The sequence below is a fragment of the Brachionichthys hirsutus genome, unplaced genomic scaffold (genome assembly GCF_040956055.1).
Source record: "Brachionichthys hirsutus isolate HB-005 unplaced genomic scaffold, CSIRO-AGI_Bhir_v1 contig_1361, whole genome shotgun sequence".
In the NCBI taxonomy this organism is placed as follows: Eukaryota; Metazoa; Chordata; class Actinopteri; order Lophiiformes; family Brachionichthyidae; genus Brachionichthys; species Brachionichthys hirsutus.
Genome location: NW_027180966.1, coordinates 1 through 24000, shown reverse-complemented (window position 1 = coordinate 24000; position 24000 = coordinate 1). Strand labels below are relative to the sequence as shown.

The following is a 24000-nucleotide window of genomic DNA, read 5'->3' as shown; positions in this document are numbered from 1 at the left end:
AGTTCCATCCCTCAAGATTAATATTCCTTTTGGCCCGTAGTTCGTTTTCCTTTTGATTCGGTATTATTTAGAATTGCTCTATTCCTCACAAGGACGGACGCCCGTGGTGTTGAAGGATCCTGTTTTACCCAAACAGGATTGATATTTTACTTAGACAATTGTGGGTTTAGCATCGACCCTTCATGCGCGACGGCCTTTAAGAGAACTAACGACGTCATATTGATCATTAATCATCCGTGCACAACCTCTACAAGGACAGACATGTAGTCCAAAGCTATGCCTTTGGTTTAGAAGTCCTCAATAAACTGACCCATGGAAATCACCCATCAACCCAAAACGCCGACGTTTTAACAAGTTGAACATACATTTTAGGGTAAGGCTTCAGTCCCCTACGACTCAGAGCAGATGATAGTGAAATAAATATGAAACAATTGCTTACCATTTTGCCCAGCACTCCATTTGAGCATTAGGTCTACGGCATAGATCGCTCGGGATGATGGGTAGGGGCAAATACCACAAGGAGCTGGTCGAGACGTCGCTCCCTCGAACAGTTCCCTGAAAGCTTTGAATAGCTCTGCCTGGGAGATGCAGCGAAAGGAAAGAAAGAGCTTAGAGAAAATGGAACCTCTGCTGGCCGTTATGGGCGAGGGGAGACAATGGATCATCACACAAGGGCAGCATGGCACGGCGGGCCGGGTAGCACTCTTCTAAAAGTCTCAGTACGTTCCCCGTCATGCTAGTGCAGTCTGAAGTTTATGAATGGAAATCCCAAGAGCCAATCAGAGCTGTTTGTAATACTGTACATGCTAAATCGCAGGTGTTGCAAACATGAAATTAAAATGATTCCTATGGTGGAATATGAAGTTTTATTTCTCACTTCACCAAATACATGGGAAGGTGCACCTACCTCTACCTCCTTCCATGGATGCAGCGGGTACTGCTCCTCAAACATGGGGATAAAGTCATCGTAGTGCACCTGAAAACAGAAAGGACACTCTTATCTGCAAACTTCAACAACTGCAACGGAAAAACAACTCGCATCTTGGGAACGTTAGTTTACCTAACCCTGTACAATCTGTATAATAACAAATAAAGCTGCTCCTTCTTCAAACTCATGAGTATTGAGCCATTTTCATTTAACCTTTATTTAACATGACCCCTTGAAGGACAGCTGGTCGGAATTCGCAATCCGAACGTCGGAGGGAGAAAACTCAAGATCTGCTAGATGCAAAAGTTGATCTTTGCTTCTTCTTCTTCTTCTTCTTCATTCAGTCCTTAACAGATCAAACACTTGCCTAAAGCTTCATCAGCTTACCGGTTGGAGAACCCTGACATTGCATCATATTTGCTACTATTTGATAATTACAGTTAAGAGAGACGTGGGGAGACACTTAAGTTTCATGATAAACTCTTCAAACAACAGCATGGGGACAAATATACAAATATATTCTGATACTATGAGCCAACAGGCAGAAGAGTAACGGGAAGTACCTGCTTAAGCGCCGCTCCTTCAGCATAGTTCATGACGGTGAAGTGCTTCTGGTAATCATCAAAATTGTCGAGGGAGAAAGGCCTAGAGAGAAGAACTGAAGATCAGGTGCAGGCAGCATGTTATCAATCATTATGATTAAATGATCCATCAAACCAGCACTGTTCATTCCGTTCAACAATGATCCTGCAGCATTAGCATGAACATTTGAATTTATTTGAAAGGATAAAACCCCTTGAGATGAAACCATCTCGTGTTCAAGAGGGTCCTCGATCAGAACTACAAAAATACAGCAGTGCAGACATGCAAAAAAACAAACTAAATAAAAATACTCTCTCCGTGCACACACATACACACAGAAACAAACATGCACACGTGGCTCTCCGTCAGAATAATACTACATAATACAAAATATACATAAGATACATAAAACAAAAAAATTAAAAGCAGTTGCAATCATTTTGAAAATATAACAATATTTTTCCATGCCTCCTGAATATAAGGTATTAATTTAATTATATTCCAGTCGACCTTCAACAAGACGAACAATAATAAATTTAGGAGGCAGACGAGGAATTGTAATTTTCCCGCGACAATCGCTGAAGCAGTCGGACAGAGCAAATCTATCAGGATGTGCGACTAAAATCCAATCGAGAAGAGATTTAGTCAAAGAGTTCATTCTTGTTGGCTCATCCATGAGACGAGAATAATTTGCACTCTTGAAGACATTACTTTCATTGAATGAAGATAGTCAGTTAATGTTGAAATCACCCAACAGGATTATTTCACCCAAAGATGAATTCTTAACAGAATCAGAAGGGAAATCTGGAGGTTGATAAATATTTCCTATCAATACATTTGTATTTTCATGAAAGATTACTTTAACAAAACAGACTTTCAAAGTCAACTGTTTTTTCTTTTGAGAAGAACAAGGTGAGAATGCAAATTTGAAGAGACATAAGTGGCCACTCCACCCCCTCTAGAACCTCTATCCGCTCTGTACAAAGTATAATTATCTATATATTTTATACTGTAGATCAGTACTTTATTTATCCTTGCAGATACAGAAGATAAAGTGAGAATCCAGCAGAGACTAATAAATACAGCTCAGTTTAATAAATACATTGGAACTTGTATTGGAACTAGTCTGACTAACGATCCCCATTAACGCGCAGTATAACGCACCGATTAGCGAATCTCAGCCAGAAGACGTTGTAGGCGTAGAGACGAAGCGGCTCCACGGAGCGCAGCATCAGCATGTAGCGAATGTCGAATTTCACCAGTCCCACCTCCTCTCTGTGGAACAGCACCGGATCATCAATGTACTTACACACTACCTGCAAAAAAATAACACACACGCAGAAAACGGTGACGCTTGTACAGGAGAGTCAGCAGTGAAAATAAGGAATAAATGTTCCCCGAATATGACTCAACGTGAGAAAGTGCTACCATTTCTGCATCTTCTGCAATCCGGCGCGATGCCCTACCTTTGGAACGCTCTCTCTCTGTCTGATTATGTAGTCCAGGTTGTCGGTAATGTGCGTGTCCAGCCCGCGGGCCAGGTTGAAGGGCTTACAGATCCAGTGGTTATCCTCGCCACTGAAACACACACAGAATCGCACGAGCTTAGTCCGGGACTCAAGTCTTCCTCAACCCTCCGCAGGGCCTGATTAACGTCTTTGACTGAATCGTTTCCACTTGTTTCAGTTGAAGAATGTGCAATTCATTCATTTTTCCTACTTTTAAACATTTCTCCAACAGTTGGGACGATGAGGGGGAAAAGCTAGAGAGCTGGTGGACGCGATGAGGAGGAGAAAGGTTTGTGTGTTGTGTGTCCAGGAGACCAGGGGGAAAGGAAGCAAGGCTAGAAGCTGAGGAGCAGGACTCAAGTTGTTTCATAATGGAGGAGATGGAAATAGGGATGGAGGAGGGGTCATCTTGAAGGGAGAGTTGGTGCAGAGTGTTCTAGAGGAGAATCGAGTGTCGGATAGACTGATGAGTTTGAAGCTGGAGATTGAGGGTGTCATGTTGAATATTGTTAGTGGGTACGCTCCACAGGTAGGAGGTGAGTCAGAGGAGAAGTTCGTATGCTCCACAGGTAGGAGGCGAGTCAGAGGAGAAGGAGAAGTTCTTACGCTCCACAGGTAGGAGGTGAGTTAGAGAAGAAGGAGACGTTCTTATGCCCCACAGGTAGGAGGTGAGTTAGAGGAGAAGGAGAAGTTCTGGAGTGACTGAGATGAAGAGGTTCAGAGCTTCCAGAGCAGTGAGAGAGTCGTGATTGGAGCAGACCTCAATGGGCATGTTGGTGAAGGAAATAGAGGAGATGAAGTGATGGGAGAGTTTGGTGTTCAGGACAGGAACCTAGAAGGACAGATGGTGGTGGACTTTACCAAAAGGATGGACAAACGTTGGGAGCAACCGTTGTCCTTGGAGTATCTCCACATCATGACATCCCATCCAGACTTTTAGTCACTTTTTCACATCATTTCAAAGACAAGTAAAATCCGTAAACCTAAAACCTTTTTTGTCTCTGCCGATAACGTTTGATGAACTGCGGCATCTCGATGGCGAGGCTGAAGGTTTCCGGTATCCAATCCGGTCTCGAGCCGCCGTTCACTCTGCGGGAAACGAAGGCCAGGCAGTCCTTCACGGTGACGAGGCACTCGCAAGGGAACTGGTTCAGCATCACGCGAGGACGTTCCTCGCTCAGCTTCCTGTTTCAGAGACACCAGATCACGGCGTCCTTAACAGGACAGGCATGGAGACATGGACTCACTCGAGTCTGATTTAGACAACAGATTCGTGTCTGATGAATTAACTCATTCAGTGCCAGCCGCTGGCGGCGCCGACGTGCGCCGAGCACCGGCGGTCTTCGCTCATTTTGCGCTCGATTTCAAGAAGTCCAGGCGCGAGCCGGATAACGGACAAGGCGGTTCAGAAGATGACTGAATGGATGCTTGGCGCCGACCTGTAGTCTTTAATGTGAGCGTAACGCCACATAATGTCAGCCTCCTCCTCTTCCTCAGTCAGCTGGAACCGTGGATGGGTCAGGTTGTTTGTGACTTGTGATAATTCAGAGTAAACCCTGACGGAAAAGGAGAGAACAGAAACGATTAAGTAAGAATTAGTTGACTTTATATGACAAACCTCATCAAGAAAGTTTCTTTTTTTTTTGTTGTTGACATTTTGCCAAATGACCGTCTGTTTTTAGCTCCCAAAATTTAAGCGACTGACGAGACACTCACTTGAGGATTTTGTCTTCGGGCAGAGTGTAACGCTGGATCTGTGAAGGGAGTTGCTCCTTGTTCGCCCTTGAAATGGCCTTGGAGAATGAAAACAAAAAGGACATGGAGCGGCTAGTTTTTCATTTTATATTAAAGAAGGCACAACCTTGTCTTCTACCAGCATTATTTTAGGGACAGTGATGTTTTAGGCGCGGGAGGGTACCGGGTACCGGAGGAGGAGGAGAACCCCTTCAGTCGATATTCAGAACCGCGTTTGATTTGATTGTTCTCACCTCGTAGTAAGAGTCTGATGGTTCGGCGGTGATACCGCTGACGTCTTCTAGATCAACAGGTATCCATGGCAATAGACGGCACCGCCTCAACAAAGGGTCCGTCTCTCCATACGCGTAATCTCGGGTTACTTCATCTGTACAAATAGTCAAGTAGTGGTAAAGTCAAGAGAGTGGAAGGAGTCAGCGATGAGAGAACCCAAGAGGCGAGCTAACAGTCAGCTTCCATTAGCCTCTAGTTTCAATTGGATATTTTCTCCAATTGACGACACATCAATGGGACAGAGATGAAAGGATCATCGTCACACCGGCCATAAATCTGAGCAGTTACATATGCAACTAGAACGTTCTTTAGCTAATTTAAACCTTTTATGGTACAAGGAAATGTCTGGGATGCCGGAACAACCGTCTGTACGTTTTCACAGGAGAACCGAAATGGATCAACACCGTCAGCGATCTTTACTCCACACAGAAACACGAGATATAATTCTAACCACCGTCTCCACCAGTGTGTCTGCCGTTACCTCCTTCCTGCAGGTCTTGCAGAGGCCAGAGCACAGAATACGCCAGTTTGCCCTCATTGTAGTAGAAGGGAGCCAAACCACAGCGAGGCTGATCAGAGTGCTGCACCCGGGAACCTAACTCATCCATGATGTACCAGACGGAAACCTGCTCCTCCGGAGACTGTACAACGCAACGAGGGGGGGGGGGGTCAGAGGGTTAGCTGAGAGCATTCAACTCCGGCTCAACATACAAGAGCCAAAACCTGGAACTCAGATTCTAAAGTCTATCTAACATCACATTTGACCACGCCCCATTTGTATTTAAAAACAAATATATTCTAAAATCATGTAACTTTGGTGGGGGGGGGGGGGGGGGGGTTTGTGTCACTGAAGGTAAAATGCCACTCAAGCATGACAAACGGACATTTTTAAGCCTATTGTAACATTGTCACACTAAAGGAAACTAATGACGTCCTGTTTTACGCAACATTTATTTGGTTTATAATAATGAAAGCAAAACATTAACCGGTTGTTTTTTTCCTCTATGCAGAACACAGAACAAATAAAGTAACACCTCGACATACGAGCACTACAACGAGCCTTCCGAGATACTGGGACGCACGCACGTGCACGTTTTTAACAGTGTAACGTCACACTGACGAAGATTTCTGTTGTATAAGGTAGCTCCCCATATGCTGACACATTGGGACATGTGGATTTAATTAATAACTGGAAGGTGAATTGTGCTTTCTGACGTACCCCCTGGGAGCGGTGGTACGTCTGGTTGTACTTCCACATTCGCTCCATCACCAGCTCCACGGCGGCTGGGTCTGGGGACTCGCCATGGACGTCCACGCCCATGAGGGCAGCCATTCTAGGCAGTAAGCCGGGGACCCGGCTCAGCTGAGCACGGGCGTCGTCCACTTGGTAAGTCCAGGCGTGATCCACCAGGAAAACACTGCAGGCAGCACGGGACAGATGTTCAACCTTTAAAAATCACACTAAAGCAAAGTTTTTCTTTTTAATCAATATTAACACCCAACAACAACATCCAGGGTGTCACAACTTCCTGTGACACTTTGTTCATTGAGCGCTGGGGCAGTGATTCAGTTCATCAGAGCCACAGATTCTAAAAGGCAATATAGTTGCTGTTCGAGTACATTTTTACAGTCGTAAATTCAGGTTAGCCCCCCCCCCCCCCCCCCCCTCACCTGGTCGGCTCCGAAGCTTGCAGCCCACTCCTCCGGGTCACCACGACTTTACAGCTCTCCGTTTTCTCGTTATTGTCGTCCTCCCCGTCTTTTTGCTCGAACTGCATGATTCCGAAAACTTCCCCGGCATCGTAAATCTGTCAGAAGGGAGAAAAGTCACGTCTTCCTCCCTTTCACACACCAGACTGCGCTGTAGGGTTAGTCAGCTTAGATTGTTAGCTTACATTGTTAATGTTGTGAGATGTGTTAGCTTACATTGTTAATGTTGTGAGAGGTGTTAGCATACATTGTTAATGTTGTGAGAGGTGTTAGCGTACATTGTTATTGTTGTGAGATGTGTTAGCGTACATTGTTATTGTTGTGAGATGTGTTAGCTTACTTTGTTAGTGTTGTGAGATGTGTTAGCTTACATTGTTAATGTTGTGAGAGGTGTTAGCATACATTGTTAATGTTGTGAGAGGTGTTAGCGTACATTGTTATTGTTGTGAGATGTGTTAGCTTACTTTGTTATTGTTGTGAGATGTGTTAGCTTACATTGTTAGTGTTGTGAGATGTGCTAGCTTACATTGTTAGTGTTGTGAGATGTGTTAGCTTACATTGTTATTGTTGTGAGATGTGTTAGCTTACTTTGTTATTGTTGTGAGATGTGTTAGCTTACATTGTTAGTGTTGTGAGATGTGCTAGCTTACATTGTTAGTGTTGTGAGATGTGTTAGCTTACATTGTTATTGTTGTGAGATGTGTTAGCTTACTTTGTTATTGTTGTGAGATGTGTTAGCTTACTTTGTTATTGTTGTGAGGTGTTAGCTTACATTGTTATTGTTGTGAGATGTGCTAGCTTACATTGTTATTGTTGTGAGATGTGTTAGCTTACTTTGTTAGTGTTGTGAGATGTGTTAGCTTACTTTGTTATTGTTGTGAGGTGTTAGCTTACATTGTTAGTGTTGTGAGATGTGTTAGCTTACATTGTTATTGTTGTGAGATGTGTTAGCTTACTTTGTTAGTGTTGTGAGATGTGTTAGCTTACTTTGTTATTGTTGTGAGATGTGTTAGCTTACATTGTTAGTGTTGTGAGATGTGCTAGCTTACATTGTTATTGTTGTGAGATGTTAGCTTACTTTGTTATTGTTGTGAGATGTGTTAGCTTACTTTGTTATTGTTGTGAGGTGTTAGCTTACATTGTTATTGTTGTGAGATGTGCTAGCTTACATTGTTATTGTTGTGAGATGTGTTAGCTTACTTTGTTAGTGTTGTGAGATGTGTTAGCTTACTTTGTTATTGTTGTGAGGTGTTAGCTTACATTGTTATTGTTGTGAGATGTGTTAGCTTACATTGTTATTGTTGTGAGATGTGTTAGCTTACTTTGTTAGTGTTGTGAGATGTGTTAGCTTACATTGTTAGTGTTGTGAGATGTGTTAGCTTACTTTGTTATTGTTGTGAGATGTGTTAGCTTACATTGTTAGTGTTGTGAGATGTGCTAGCTTACATTGTTATTGTTGTGAGATGTGTTAGCTTACTTTGTTAGTGTTGTGAGATGTGTTAGCTTACATTGTTAGTGTTGTGAGATGTGTTAGCTTACATTGTTAGTGTTGTGAGATGTGTTAGCTTACTTTGTTATTGTTGTGAGATGTGTTAGCTTACATTGTTAGTGTTGTGAGATGTGTTAGCTTACATTGTTAGTGTTGTGAGATGTGTTAGCTTACTTTGTTATTGTTGTGAGATGTGTTAGCTTACATTGTTAGTGTTGTGAGATGTGTTAGCTTACATTGTTAGTGTTGTGAGATGTGTTAGCTTACTTTGTTATTGTTGTGAGATGTGTTAGCTTACATTGTTATTGTTGTGAGATGTGCTAGCTTACTTTGTTATTGTTGTGAGATGTGCTAGCTTACATTGTTATTGTTGTGAGATTTGTTAGCTTACATTGTTAGTGTTGTGAGATGTGTTAGCCCAACCCCAGCCCTGCAGTAAGACCAGTCCAGACCTCGTTGGTGATCTTGTCATGGAGGCTCCTCCAGTAGATTTGGGGAACTCCTGCCGCCTGCAGGGCGCCACCATTCAGGGACACAAAAACCAAGAACTCCTCGTCCTGGTCTCCGTTTGTAATTACCGGGTCCGTTGGCATTGCTGCAGCTCAATGTCGTTCACGTGTCGCCGGTTTGATCAACCCGGAAATGCTTTGACAGCAAAATGCGCAGTGCATTGTGGGAGTGTTTTAAATGGACCAAGTCACTTTGTGAGAAATTACAACCCTGCATGCTTCAACTGCGTTTGTTGATTTCTTTTTTTTAAATCTGAAGATGGGTCCTGGTCTAACTTGGATCCCATTAAATCTCGAGGGTGATCCGAATACCTATCTGGACAAATGAAATCTGGATTTCTCCATTAACTAATAAAGGAGAGTTTTTAAAATAAAAATATCTTGTAAAATCTGCATTCAATTCACTCACCAAAAATCACAGTCATAAAGGGATCCAATATGAACTGTCATGAAAAATGTCTTCTGGATCTGATCCAGGATGAGGTCAGGAAAAAATATTACATTTGACATTAAAACACCATTTATGCATACAAAATATGTTATAGTTTTGCTCAGTCGCTGGGCCCCTTCACGCGTCTGAATGAAAGAGGCTCAGGACTAACTCCACTCGAACCTCATCATTTTATTGTACAATTGGCACAATGACAAATAACACAATTAACGGTTACACACTCATACCATCTTGTCAATCGTATATATACACATGGATTAAAGTTTAAGTAATATATATGAAACATTTCTGGCCAGTGGGTCTTGCAGCGCTTTGCATGGCAGCAGTCGCCCACTGGAGTGTGAGTGAGTGTGTGGATGCGAGGCTTCGTAAAGCGCTCTTCAAGTGCAGTCCATTTACCGTATATATATATATATATGCATATAATTTAGAGGTGTAGGGAGTAAATGTCATTTTGCTTTGTATTTGCAGGCTCAATGACAGAATAAAGATTTCTTTGCTTCTCTTTGTTCTTCTCATTTTAAAGCTGTGCATTGCTTTGAGGTTCATCTTGGAAACCAATAAAGAAGCCAACTTCTTTTGGAGGATGATGCTGGGAGGAAGAGGAGGTCGAGTTGGAGATCTCCCAGTAGTTGCTGTGGAGTTCCAGGGCAGAGAGAGCAGGCAGACCGTCTTCCTGCCTTGATTTGTCACACTCGGAAGGAAGAGGTGGCACACTGGAGCACTTCCTCAGGCGCTGTTCACTGCAAAGTGGAAAAAGACAAGGTTTGATGGTAAAAAAAAAAGATTTATTATCATAGAGAGTCAAGAATTGCGTTGCACCTGAGAAACCGGGTTCACATTCGACCATCATAAAAGGGACAGACAAAAAATACAACAAACAAAATATATATTACAACCAAAAAAGGAATAGGCAGAAGCAATGCGCCACAAAATGTGTGACTAAAAATAACTAAATAAATAACAGACACAGTATGTCAATCATCACCAACAACAAGCGTCCAAATGAAGAGACTGAGCATCATTCATAAAGATAATTTATGTAGGCTACTGTGTCTAAAAGAGAATTTTATATACTTTTACACTGGATAAACAAACAAACCTCTGAAAGCTACTGAACATGAGGGAATGGATCATGAATAGAAGCCACGTGATCATTTGATGCGCTGTAGAGAAAGTCATTCGTCACCTGATGGCGTTGGATGGCGCTGCTTTCCAGGACTGTCGGTACATCTCGCCTGCAATTCCAAACAGCCAGCTAACATCAGCAGGTACTTCTGGAATCCATTCCACAAACCTGAGCCAGAGCAGACATGTCGCTGTTATATACACACACACACACACACATTGATGTCTAACAGTGAAACGGGGAACTCAGGCATGGATCTGGGTCTTCCAGGAAGAGGAGAGAAACTACGTCGAGGTAGCATTCTTACCTCTGGGCAACGGAGTAGGCCGAATGCACAGGGAGTGTGTACGGCAGGAGCACGTAGGAGGCCACTCGGACCGGCAGCATCCTGGACAGCTTGGTATACAGCCCAGATTGGTCTTGGCAGGCCTCACAAAACACTGACAAATACACAAAGAACAGCGCCAGTGAACCACACAGGCCGTCTACAGCACCAGCAACTCGTTTAAAGAACGACAAGGGAGCCCACATGGGGAGATTCACGTTACACGTGTAGCAGTGCCCTGGGGGGCCGTCTATAAAGGTCCAGTGCCTGGCTCAAGGGGACCTGGGAAATGCCCAGGAGGTGACCTGGCATCTATCCAACCCTCCGGTATCCAAGCCAAGGACTTCGGTTCGCCACGTTAAATCCGACAACCTTTACAAAGATCTGAATGACCTTGAACAACTTTGTCGCTAAAAACGACGCCACACCTTTCTTGATGGGCACAGGCAGGACCATGTGCTCGTCCAGCCACCAGTGCTGCCGACGCAGTAGGCGGAGCCTCCGGAACAACCGGTCTCTCGTGCTCTCCGTGCGCTGGCAGCACTCGGGCGGGGCCTCTGGGAGGGCAGGACCCGATGTCGGATGCCCCAGCAGCAGCAGCAGTTCTGGGAGAGTCCAGGCGTTAGATAAGAATATCTGAGAATCACTGCGGCTGTGAAGTACTCACTGTTCTCTTCAAGGAAGCGGAGAGCATCTTTATATCCACTCTGACACATCTCAGCCAGGACCTGCGGAGAGGAAATAATAGCTCTTAGCATATTAAAACCGGGACACAACTCATCGATGCTGTTACAGGCTCAACAGCAGCCTTCCTCCAGCCTCTGAAATCCGACTCCGTATTTGGCTGACGGAATCCAGCTACCATGCAGTTTTCTGATGGATGTCGTTACTGGTTGAAAACGCCGTCAGACAGTAACCACTGGCTTGGTTAGCCAGTTAGCAATGATAATACGCCTCGTTACGCTACGCCATCCTCACTGGATCGTTGGATGTCTCAATCCCACTCGGCTCATGTTTAGGAGCTCTAGCTAGAAGGGTGATGACACGTCAATCAATATCTGCCCCCCCCACGCCGGACAGTTTTCACAGTAAACACATCAATAAGGGGAACAAATAGCAGTTTCCCAATCATTTCCTTGGGCCAAATGAAAACAAAAATGTTGAAACAATCTGAATTTGACCTTAGATACCAGACGATATTGAAATAAAAACAACGATAATCAATAAAATGACATCCATGCCTCTGCCAGCACCCGACTATTTGATCCTTGACCCACACCTCCATAAAATGTCGTAGCTTTTGTAAAATATATCTATTATTTTATTACGTTTCATTTTTTTTTTTTTTACTATGCAATTCTATTCTTCTCTATCAAATGTCTCATTGGACCGGTTCTTCACGCTGTGTGGAATAAAGAGCAAGAGAAGACTCGGCCCAGTCAGACACCGAGACACAGTGATGACGAAGTGATGAAGAGTAAGGCTGTGTGACATAAACACGGCAGAAAGATATAACCCAACAGTGTCATGTAGAAAGTTAAACATTCACCGTCAGGACAATGGGAAGAGGGGAAGGAGGCATTTCCATCCTTCCAAGCTTAAGTACTTATCTTTATATAGTTACCTAAACCACATTAATGTAATGTAGGAGAAGTTTATACCCTAAAACCGCATCTCTACTCAAAGAATAATTATCCTTAAACATCATATTTAGCAATTAGAATATTAGAATTGATTTCAATGTAATTTAGGTGCTCGTATGTTCCCTGTTTTTTGGTGGACCCCTCCGATGCTAACCTTGGGTTCTGGAGGAAACAGGGCCTTGCTGAGGCGGTACACATTGCCCAGGTTCATCTGGATGCTGGTGTTGGTGAAACGCAGCTCGTGGAAGCCGTTGGAGTTGTCGCGAGGACAGATATCACTCTCGCCAGCGAAAGGAGAGATGGTTATTGTGTTCTTCAGCTCCGACTGCGGCAGGTTGTCGCTGATCCCGCCATCCACATAGCGCTAAAGACACAGAAACAGTCAAAGACACAAGCGTGTACAGCTGCTGTCAGTCAGAAATGAAAGTCAAGTAGAGAAGCAACGTCCCGCCAAGGAGGCTGTGTTTTTTGACGTTGATGATTTGCTTGTCAATTTGAATTAAATTGCTAAAAAAGGTACTCTAAAAATATAAATACAATATAGATATCATTTTTAGTGTAAGGTTTGCGTCCTCCCGAGTGTTTTTCTAGTTAATCCACGTTTGTTTCTATTCAAATAAATGACACGCTCTCCATATTGCTATTTGGACATATGCCACGGTGGAGATAACCAAACCTCGGGGATTCCTGAAAAGCAACTTCCCGTGGCAATCTCTGAAATAAAACGCTAAATATTAACGACTTCCAACAGTTGTAAATCTGTCGAAGCTGTAATCTGAATGCGTTGCCGCATCGTGGAGCGTCGCGATTATTCTTTGTATCATTACGTTAAACTGATTATTTTATTTGTCGTCGCTGCACCGGCGTGACCTTTGCACTGAATCCAGTCTGACTGATAACAGCTGCTGTGATTGGGAACCACCTTGCAAGCAGAGGACAGGAAACGGGTACGATTAGTGCTGCCTGTGCACAAGCGTGACTGATTAAAGATCTGTCAATGCAAATTAGATCACTCTCAAAGTCCAACAGCAGCTGATAAGTCAGACGAGTGGGCCGAAGGAAGGACTTTGCAGTTCACTGGAGATCTTTTCAGAATATCCAAATTGTGTTATCATGATAGTTATTGAAAGGAAAATAACAGTCACACACCCTTACCTGGGTTTTCTCAGTCCTGTTTAACACAACCATTATCTCAATGTACTAACTGCAGAAAACAACGTGAACACTCAAGGGAGATTAACGAATTGTGAAACGAAATGCCAGAAGCAGAAAACAAGGCTAAACTTCTTTGCTATTTAGCAACTCGAGCGCAAACACCTACCACTCCTCTGAAGGATGGAGGGATGAGGCCGCAGTAGACGGGGACGAAACAGCTACAGATCAGCGCCTGGAGACAAAGCGCAGGGTTACAACCCGAAGAATTTAAACCTCCTGCTCATTGTGCCCCCCCCCCCCCCCACCTGAATGAGTTCCTCTTTGGAGTTAAACTCTGACGCGAGCACATTTTCTCCATCGGACACTCTCGTCAGTGAAACGCGCAGCCTTCCTGAGGCCCGGACGTGCGCGTCCGAGGGCAGGTCACGATTCAGGCCAGACCTCAGCACCTTAACCAGGTTGAAGGATGGGTGGAGGGGGCCGAGGGTCCTCTTACGGGCCTCTTTGGCCACCTGTATCACATCTTCACAGCATTGAGCTAGAAATAATGCAAAAAACGGGAAGCTTAGGCTCAGGAAATTTGAACAAGTGCAAAAAAGATCAAGTATCAAGATAGATCAATATTCCCCGAAGCCGCGTCCATCCAGTTCAAAGCATTAAAACGAACGAGCTGAACATCGGCCAATCAAAGTCATCGTGTACAAACGCGTTCCTATAAGCGCTGCACATATTTAATCTCTTATGCTGCACAGGTTAAAATCTATGTGTGGCCCTGGCGGCTTGTCCAGGGTGTGCCCTTCCTCTCGCCTGCTGGGATAGACGACAGCACGACCCAAGACCCATCATCAAAAGGTTCTACATTGTTCTTGGCATCTTTGCATACACCAAACCACAAAAAGTAAAAGTGAATCAGAGTTGATGTGCATTTTTTTTTTACATTTTTTTTTTTTTTTTTAAAGTTATAAATGGGTTTTAATGTTAAAATTTTAAAAAGATTTTGGATCCGATCCGGATCCACCCCCTGCATGAATGTGTCAAATTCCATAAACATCCGTCAATAATCAACAGAAATATTGAGGAGCAAATTTTGAAGCTCCATTAACTGCAATGTTAACAAAAATGTCAAAGTGGATCCAGAATCCAGCGTCTCTTCTGGATCATCGCCTGTTCCCGACTGTTCGCCCCGAGGCTACTACGGCGAAGGTCTTACTTAGAGACGCCTGGCTGGCGAGCACCGAGGCGGTCAGAGCGCCGGCGGAGGCTCCGCACAGTCGGGCAGCTCTTTGGACGAGGTACGGCGCTTTCTCCAGGAGGCAGCTGGCTACTCCGATGTGGTAAATTCCCAGGAACCCGCATCCGGCGAAGGAAAGGTTCCAGGCTCCGTTCAGGTCGAACATCGCGGGACATGCCCCGGCTGGGGCGCTGCGCGGCGGCTAAAGAGGCAGAACCATTCCGTTACCAGCCCAGTCCGTCAGCTGTGAACGAACAAGGAGTTGTTATGCTAACGATGCCTTTACGTGCTGTCGGAAGTATTTTATACAGATGGGGAAAAGTCGGACATTTCACGTAGTTGTGGTTTAACAACTTTTCGTTAAACTTTTAGCAACTTTTCTTATTTTATTGGTCCCTAAAATCTATCTATATATCTATCTGTATTTGAGGACCTACCCCCGCCACACACCCCATTAATAATGGCACTTAATGAGGGTTTACTGTCCAAGGTTTTATAAAAAACAATTATTTACAAGGGCACCGAATGCAACATTGGAGGCCACTGAACAATGGAATGACCACGCCTACCGGACGTGCTGACAGCGGCGCCATTACTAAGTGTTGGAGCGATGAAAGCAAACTGCAGCACTTATGCACAATAGTGTTAATAAAACATTTATTTCTGGGTCAAATAGGACCTGTGCAAATGTGTTTGCGACAAAGAAAGCACCATACGCATATTCGTTTCCTGGCGCCCTATGTGGAAACTCACTATTAAACATTAGAAACGCTGTAATGTAACAATATATTTTATGTGTTTTCTGGAGTTGGTTCTAGGGGTGTTCCTAGCAAATAAATAAATAAAAACAATTAATCTAAAAAAGAAAAGAAAAATGGATCCATGTATTCGTGTATCATGCTTGTAACACGTGACCTTTGGGGGGTCTTTGAAGTGAAGGACGTTTATGAAACATTCAGACCAGATGATGATGATGATGAATATATTTATTAGATAGAATGTTAGAGTACAAGTACAGTCACACAGTAGAATGTATTACAGTACGAATAAAGTCAAACATCCTGTCTAAGAGGAACATTTCAAAAAAGCCCTTGCGGTCTTGTTTCCGTTGAAAGTCCTTCGTACATAAATCATCGACATTTAACAATACAAATAAAAATAAAAATAAAACCAAAATTAAACTACTCAATTGATGCAAAATAACAATAAATTAAAAATAAATTACACCACAGATGATTAAAACGTGATATTATTGCGCTCATGCGTTAACTGGAGCACTGGTATAGTTCGCGTGACGCGTGGGCGCGCACCCTGTCACGGCGGACGCGCGAAGTGGTCCTGATGTTGAGATTCGTGCGCGCGCATTACATCACTTCTCTCCCACGCGGTCAACATACGTCTTGCCTGCCTTGCGTCATCATCACCATCATCTTCATCCTATTACCCCACCTGGGGGGCGGGGGGGGGGGGCGGAGGGCGGACTCGTTTGGAGGATGGCGGAGAGCGAGGCCGACACGCCGAGCACACCGATCGAATTCGAGAGCAAATACTTCGAGTTTGATGGAGTGCGGCTGCCGCCCTTCTGCAGGGGGAAGATGGAGGAGATCGCCGACTTCTCCCTGAGAAGCAGCGACATTTGGATCGTCACCTACCCAAAGTCAGGTAAACGGAGCCTCGTGCGTCACCGTGCGTGAAACAACTCGCGAATCTTTCCTTGTTGTGAAAGGTTCGTTAGAAACAAAGCAAGAGGAGTAAATGTTCAAAGCTTTACCAGTGAAAGGGTTCATGTTTGGATGCAGCTGATTGAAGACGCGAATCAGCCGCCCATATTGAAGCAGCATTATGGGACATCCACGCCTTTAATATGTGTAGCTTTCATAGAATTTATTTGAAGTGGGCCGACTTCAAAGCTTCCTGCAGCGAGGTGCAGCAAATGTTATTCCTTTAAATATTGCACATCTGCAGCGCATCAGCACGTCACAACGCGCTATTATTATTATTCACCGGAGTCACAACGCGCATCTTTGGAGCGCCGTTGCGCAGCGCGGCTGCTGGACGGCTTCCGCGCACGGTTCCTCTGTAGCGTCCCCTGGGTGGGTGCGTCGTGTGACGTCACATCTAGTGGGCAGCTGGAGCTCTCCCTGTCTGGTGCCCGCAGGAGTTTGTCTATCGCCGTCGTCTATAGCTTCACAGGTACAAATGGCAGATCATGAAAGAAAATCAGGAACTGACTTATGAACATCTAAACTTCGGATGTGAGTTAAAAGCATTTTTTTCGTGCCTGTTTTAAATTGAAAAAGGAGATGTGTTTGCTGCAATAAGAAAGCTATGTCAAAACACATATTTTCACTGTTTCCTAAAACATATAATTTCACAAAAATGGTACCGTTGTCATAGAATAGAAAGTCTTTACAGCGACATTAGGGGCTACTATATAGTTACATAAATTAACAGCAAATGGGTCCGTGTGAGTTTTATACAGACACTACAAGTATAGGGGAGATATTTCCAGTTGATTCAAAGGGTTTGTAGTTTTTTAAGGTGTTATATGTGAAGAAATAAACATGTTTTTATTGATTTTTCAAGAACCATTGTTGGGCCATCAGTGAGTCTCCGTGGCTCTTTTTGTTTGCAATGTGTTTTGAGGCCTTGATTTGCTATAATGCACACAAAAAAAAAGCAACTGTTTGATGGTGCTCCGCCCCTCTCCTTGCAGGAACCAGTTTACTTCAGGAGATTGTGTATCTGGTGAGTCAGGGAGCAGACCCAGATGAGATCGGCCTGATGAACATAGATGAACAGCTGCCCGTCTTAGAGTATCCCCAACCTGGATTGGACATAATACAGGTGACTTAGCTAAAATCACATTAGGAGAGGGAGTTAAATGTAATGTACATATAGACACTTTTCTAGTCTGACCAATCAATGGTCTTTACAGCACAAACTAATATCCACACATTCACAGAGACTTTTATACTGTAGAAGCAGATTTAATGCACCAACTGTCCCAATCTGGCTGATAAAAAAATCATTCACAAAGAAATAAAGCAGCAAGTTTCAATTTTATTCAATTCAATTTTATTTATTTAGCGCCAGATCATAACAGACAGTTATCTTAAGGCACTTTACAGGTGTAGCAGAGAAAGAATGGGATATATATATATATATATATATATAATTTTGTTTTTCTACAGGAACTAACATCCCCTCGTCTCATCAAAAGCCACCTCCCCTATCGATTTCTCCCAGCAGCCTTGCACAACGGAGAGGCAAAGGTCAGTCCACTGAGATGGTTTGTGATTATCACTCTTTTGACCATTAACATAATTTAGGATAGTGGCACAGTGGGTAGCGCTGTCGCCGCACATCTAGAAGGTACCGCTCTTGTCTGCGTGCTTTCTCCGGGTTCTCCGTTATCCTCCAACTTCCAAAAACGTGAAAATTTAGGTGAATTGATCAAACCAAATTTTACATAAGTGTGAGTATGCGCTGGCGACGGGTCCAGCTGGCTACAGGCTAAAGGCCGGGCACACCCTGGATGAGACCCCAGTTCATCGCAGGGCTACACAGAAGACAAGTTACAGTCACCAATTCACCAAAGTGGCTTGTTTTTGGTGGTGGGAGGAAGCCGGAGAAAACCCACGCAGACACGGGATAGAAGATACTCTGCACAGAAAGGCCCCGGGTGGAATCGAACCCGAGACCTTCTTGCTGTGAGGCAACGGGGGCCACCTACTGCACCACCATCGGAAACAGCATCACACTGAACACACTATGAGGTGTTTTTGACCAGGAGTTTTTGGGGAATGGCCAGTATTCGTAGTATTTTATGTGTCAGCTGTTGTTTAGATACACACAGTTACACATTCATTTAACTGTAGGCATGTAAATGGACATTTATCTGGCGCGTAGGAACGGAGTCATCTAGTTTACATGATTTATTATCAGAACTACAGCTTCGGTTTTTGAACAAATCTGTTTTCGAATAGTATTACAGAACGAATTATTCCATCAGAATAATTCGTTCTGTACAGCGTACACTTTTACTGTGTACGCTGAAGTACAAACAAAACTAACCAAATTAGTTCTGGTTCTTTTGGTGCATATACAATAATAAAGATAGGCGCTATCTGACTGCAGCTTACCATAACTTGCTGCACGGTTTCCTTCCAGGTGGTCTACATGGCTCGTAACCCTAAAGACCTGGTGGTGTCTTACTACCAGTTCCACCGTTCTCTCAGGACCATGAGTTACCGAGGAACCTTCCAGGAGTTCTGCCGGCGCTTCATGAATGACAAATGTAAGTGTGCAGTTTACTGAAGGGACTGGAACACAGTTCCTTTCCATCTGTTTTCCCATCATCCAGCTGTCTCTTGTTTGTCATAGTGGGATATGGATCCTGGTTTGATCATGTTCAAGAATGTTGGGAACATCGTATGGACTCTAACGTGCTCTTCTTGAAGTACGAGGATATGTACAAGGTAACACTTCTAACTTTCTCATATTATTTTGTCTGTTGGCTCTTATTTTGGCAGTTTGCATCGCGAAGTCCACCCAATATTTGTTCCTCTGTGGGGACCTCTCACAGGGGGGGGGGGGGGGGGGGGGCAGACCTGTTTGAACAGGAAATAGAGACAGGAATACAGATGTACTACAAACCTACTGTTGAATTTTCCATCAGCATTGAGCTTCAGTCGTGTATTCTCAGAGCCACCCAGAGGTTCTGCATTTTACTCGATCAGTAATAGTTAACTGAAAATGCCTTGAACATACAAATAGATTCACAGTACAGTTTATCCACACACCAATTACTTACTTGTGTATTTAACTCAAAGCTGTACAGAGGTATAGGCTTGTCTGCGTTTTACCATGTAGCAAGTAGCAGTAGTGTACAGAGGTAAACTGCATGTTCTGAAAGGAAGTATTGTAGTCCTGTCTTCACTATACATATTTAGAGTACATATAGAACAGCATTCTACATCGAGCATATAGAACACATGCAGCACAGGGAACAATGTGTTCCATCTGAGGGCAGATATGGTTTGAGTGTACTTGTACTGCTCTAACATTCTATCTAAGTACCGCGCTTCTCTCCTCTCCGATGCTTCGCCTAGGACCTGCGGACATGTGTGGCTCAGTTAGCCCGCTTCCTGGGTGTTTCCTGTGACAAGGTTCAGCTGGAGGGCATGGTGGAGAGCTGCAACCAACTCATCGAGCAGTGCAGCAACTCAGAGGCACTGTCCGTCTGCAGAGGTGAGTGAGAGGCAACGCACCTCAAAACAGGAAGCCCAGCAAAGCAGCTGGACCAGACATTGTATATCCCAGGATGCTACCTGGCACACTCTCATCTAGATAGGGGGGGGGGGGGGGGGTGGTGGCTGCTGTGAGACAACAGCGCTACCGCTGTGCCACCGTGCTGCCCTATCCAGTAATAATATTATAATTACCTAACCACCGCTTATTACCCCCCCCCCACAACCACCCCTGTGGAAATTAAATAATATACAGTAATTAGCATGTCTGTAGAAGCATGATGGTAGAACATGGTGGACTCCAGGAAGGCGTGTATTCTGATGAGAAATGTATGTAAAGAGAGTTTTCTGGGAGAGTTGTCTTATTTTTATTAATATTTACATTCTTCCCTCCTTTATTTCCCCCCCCCCTGCCAACAGGCCGTGTGGGTCTGTGGAAGGATGTCTTCACAGTGTCTATGAACGACAAGTTTGACACAATATACAGACAGAAGACAAGCAACTCTGACCTGACCTTTGACTTCTGCCTCTGAAGGCGCTCCCTCCCCACGTGTCGCCTCCGTGCACTCCACAGATATTCTTCAGTACAACTAAAAAGGTGTACGCGTGCTCTGCCAAGAAACATGCTCCTATAACTCCATTCAGTCTTTACCATGAATTTGTGGAAACTCTTGTGGCCCGATTACAACGAATCCCAAAATGTACCCCAACCTTCACTGCTGTGTATGTCCATGTATATAGCAATCAGAAATCACCTGATAAACATTTGTAGGGGCTGATACCGACACTTTAAAGTTGTATTTGTCATCATATATATATATTTGTCACATGGATTCAAGTCATGTACATGTTTGTGACCGAGCGCTCCAAGCAAACTTCACTTTTCTTATTATCATTATGAATAAAGAGGAAATGGTTGAGGCACACAGTTCCGCTGCCTCATGGGGGAGGGGGCTGTGATCCCAGGGATTCTATTTGTGACTCATCAACTACAGAGTAAAAGGCAAAACCATAAGAATATTTTTGTACTTAAATGTGTTTTTGTGATTTGTGCTGATGCATAACGAGTTAACTGCTGCCATTGACATGTTAATAAATTATTCTGTACGGTTCATCTGCTGCCCCCACGACCCGACCCCGGATAAACGGATTAAAATGTATAGATGTATTATTATTATTAGTATTTATACTAACAACTCCGCAGCCATGTCATATCAACAATTCCTTGTTTCGTAGTGAGGACCACTGTAATAATAATAATAATAATAATAATAATAAATAGAAAATATAGTTCATGCGTTTATTCTGAAAACGCCTCTCCCGGAAGTCCTGTGCTTGTTTTTGTTACACCGCGGCGGAGCGCCGTGTTTCGGGGGCGGCACCAGCTGGGTCAGCCTCAAATGTAACGCTGCTGTTTCGCTGCCCGCCCGCCTGAGAGGTAACCTTATCCCCGCTACTGTTTGGAGACGGCTGCGCTTTATTTCGACGGGGCGCCTCGAGCAGTCTGCGTCTTCTCCGTCCAGAGGATGGTTCTGTCCGCATCGCATCAAGTCGCCTTGGCTTTCACGGCTGTGCTGTTCATGTTCGTCGTCCTGCCCAGGCTGTTTGGCGTCGGTGGCGGAACCGGAGCGAAGGAGACTCGGTTCGACTCTCGCTACGGCAGGAAAGGTAGGGAGGTTCACGCATGTCAACACGCAGCAACACTGTTCTTACAGGTTAGCTAGCCTGTCAGCTAGCCTGTCAGCTAGCCTGCTCCACTGTAGCTAGCCTGTCAGCTAGCCTGCTCCACTGTAGCTAGCCTGTCAGCTAGCCTGTGCCACTGTAGCTAGCCTGTCAGCTAGCCTGTGCCACTGTAGCTAGCCTGTCAGCTAGCCTGCTCCACTGTAGCTAGCCTGTCAGCTAGCCTGTGCCACTGTAGCTAGCTAGCCTGTCAGCTAGCCTGTTCCACTGTAGCTAGCCTGTCAGCTAGCCTGAGCACTGCAGCTAGCCTGAGCACTGTAGCTAGCTGACAGGCTAGCTGCAGTGGCACATTTGCAGCCCTTTATAGATCAAAGTCGTTTAGGGGGTCAGTTCGGTTAGACTTTCACAGGAAACATCATTTCCTGATAACAAGCTTGTTTAAATGTGTCATCTTGATTTATTCAACGCTGCCTTCATTTTTCTTAGAAACGTCGTTATCCGTCCATTTGTTTTTGTCTCTGTGACGTCCCATGTTGCAGCAGCAGGTCCAGGGCCCGGCGCAGTAAGAAGTCAGCCCATCGGTTCTCTGGGTTCTCCTCAGAACCCAGAGAGCGTGCAGCAGATGAAGAAGCTGATGGAGCAAGAGCTGAAGAACGACAAGTTCAAATCCAGCAGCAACAAGGGCTACGTGTTCACGCTGATGCCGCTCTACGCCATCGGCGTTGGAGTGTTCGCAGCCTACAAGTTTTTAAAGGTATGTAGCGATATCTGCAACGCCGCAGCGTACGCAGAACGCTATCGTTGATTGATTTATTTCTCTCTCTCTCACAGATCAAGTCGGCCGATGACCAGGCACAAAAGGACAAGTTCGCAAAAGGAGCCAAAAAGTCAGCAGAGGCAGGTGTGTTTGCACAGCACCTTTGTTCAGATATATATTTATATATTTGTTTATGGTGTGTAATTTCATTCCTTGTGTGTGTGTGTGTGTGTGTGTGTGTGTCTTTTTGCTTGTTTTTCAGAGAACCAGTTGAACGAGCTGGAACAAAGGCTCACACAGACGGAGAGGATGCTCAATTCCATCCTCACCCAACTGGACCCGCTCACCAACTGGTGAGTGTCAGTTTGCACGCGGTCTGCAGGTGTGTGTGTGTGCTGGAGGCCTCGCGGTCTGCAGGTGTGTGTGTGTGTGTGCTGGAGGCCACGCGGTCTGCAGGTGTGTGTGTGTGCTGAACGCCGCGTCCTCGGACTCTGTGCAAACAGGATTATATTACCTGTGTTTCAGCAAAAAAGCAGAACCTCCAATCAAATCGTTGTAACTAGCATGCTAATGACGTATCAAGCTAGCTAGCTTGTCTGTCGACCTTCCTGCAGCGCCGCTTCCTCCAGTGAGAGAGCAGAATTCCCACCACTTGCTCAAGAGAAGCTTCCGTCGTCATCACGGTGTGCTTTTCACTTCTCCTTCCTCCTCCAGCGTGAAGTCGGTGGCCCAGGAGCAGAAGAACGAGATCATGTCTCAGCTTCACACCATCCGCCACCTGATGAAGAAGAGAGGAATGGAGTGTCCGCCGCTGAACGTCAACGGTGGGCGCGTCCCCAGCAGAACTCTAAATACCAGCAGCCACATTGAGACACAGACGCATCTCATCTATGGAGGAGGGTCGACTCTAATTTGTCACGTCTGACTCGTCCAACTTCCTGAGAACTCGTCTCAGAAGTTTTTCCTGTCTCTTTTGAGCGGATTGACAGCAGAATGTTCTTTAACTGTTGTTTTACAGTGACTTTGTGCGGTTTGTGACTTTCAGAAGCATCCTGCGGACGCAACCTGGACGACCTCATAGAGTCGCTGGGAGTCGGTGACGCCTCCGCGGCGGCGGCCGAGTCCCCGGTAGAGGAGCGGAGCTCGGCAGGAGACGCGCAAGCTCCTGGAAAGGTTTATGAAGAATGTATGGAAGCTGCAACGGAAGGTGAGGAGATGAAGGAGCTCCTACCAGAGGAGGAGGAGGGGGAAGCAGCGCATCAGGAGGAGGAGGAGGAGGACAGTAGGGAGGGAGGAGCGCAGCAGCAATGACGGACTGGAGGACTCTCAGCTCATTCATCCAACGAAGAAGTCATTTGAGTCAAATGTTGAGGAGCTTGGAGCCGAGCAGCCTCCGTCGGGCCTCAGACGACGCAACAGGCCTGAATGAAGCCGCCGCAGGACTTGTGCACTGTAAAAAATGTTGCAGTTTATCCTGAATATTTATATACCAAAAGCTATCATTCCAAAAGCTCTGTCTAACTATTCATTAAACAAATAACCACAGGAGAGAGGACGCTAACAAGAGGCTCGAGTTTTGTTGTGTTCTGACCTATGTGTGTGTGTGTGTGTGTGTGTGTGTGT

At 44.9% G+C, this 24000-nt stretch overlaps 4 protein-coding genes across 4 annotated transcripts; 2 read left to right on the top strand and 2 right to left on the bottom strand.

The window, feature by feature from the left end:
- Nucleotides 1–429: 429 nt before the first annotated feature.
- On the bottom strand, nucleotides 430–8853 carry LOC137917031 (tubulin--tyrosine ligase-like protein 12; the record flags this gene model as incomplete). The annotated part of the gene is made up of 13 exons (XM_068759916.1): nucleotides 8698–8853; nucleotides 6718–6854; nucleotides 6266–6464; nucleotides 5528–5687; nucleotides 5007–5140; nucleotides 4735–4811; nucleotides 4458–4574; nucleotides 4009–4203; nucleotides 2977–3088; nucleotides 2675–2826; nucleotides 1492–1573; nucleotides 908–976; nucleotides 430–578 (listed from the first exon to the last, which is right to left on the bottom strand). Coding segments are annotated over exons 1-13 (1724 nt in total), but the record flags the coding sequence as incomplete, so codon positions are not given.
- Nucleotides 8854–9367: 514 nt separating this feature from the next.
- On the bottom strand, nucleotides 9368–14934 carry LOC137917030 (patatin-like phospholipase domain-containing protein 2). Its single transcript, XM_068759915.1, has 9 exons — nucleotides 14668–14934; nucleotides 13763–13995; nucleotides 13624–13689; nucleotides 12457–12666; nucleotides 11327–11387; nucleotides 11088–11264; nucleotides 10642–10774; nucleotides 10395–10502; nucleotides 9368–9948 (listed from the first exon to the last, which is right to left on the bottom strand). The coding sequence occupies exons 1-9, from the start codon at nucleotides 14852–14854 to the stop codon at nucleotides 9726–9728; spliced, it is 1398 nt and encodes a 465-aa protein (XP_068616016.1). The 5' UTR covers nucleotides 14855–14934; the 3' UTR covers nucleotides 9368–9725.
- A 1247-nt stretch (nucleotides 14935–16181) lies between these two features.
- LOC137917034 (sulfotransferase 4A1-like) lies at nucleotides 16182–20473 on the top strand. Its single transcript, XM_068759918.1, has 7 exons — nucleotides 16182–16350; nucleotides 17405–17535; nucleotides 17883–17963; nucleotides 18862–18988; nucleotides 19075–19169; nucleotides 19803–19941; nucleotides 20361–20473. The coding sequence occupies exons 1-7, from the start codon at nucleotides 16182–16184 to the stop codon at nucleotides 20471–20473; spliced, it is 855 nt and encodes a 284-aa protein (XP_068616019.1).
- Nucleotides 20474–21333: 860 nt separating this feature from the next.
- LOC137917032 (coiled-coil domain-containing protein 107-like) lies at nucleotides 21334–23893 on the top strand. The gene is given in 7 exon segments (XM_068759917.1): nucleotides 21334–21608; nucleotides 22160–22374; nucleotides 22452–22521; nucleotides 22640–22730; nucleotides 23092–23201; nucleotides 23423–23666; nucleotides 23668–23893. Coding segments are annotated over 7 exon segments (1011 nt in total). The 5' UTR covers nucleotides 21334–21466; the 3' UTR covers nucleotides 23807–23893.
- Nucleotides 23894–24000: the final 107 nt, after the last annotated feature.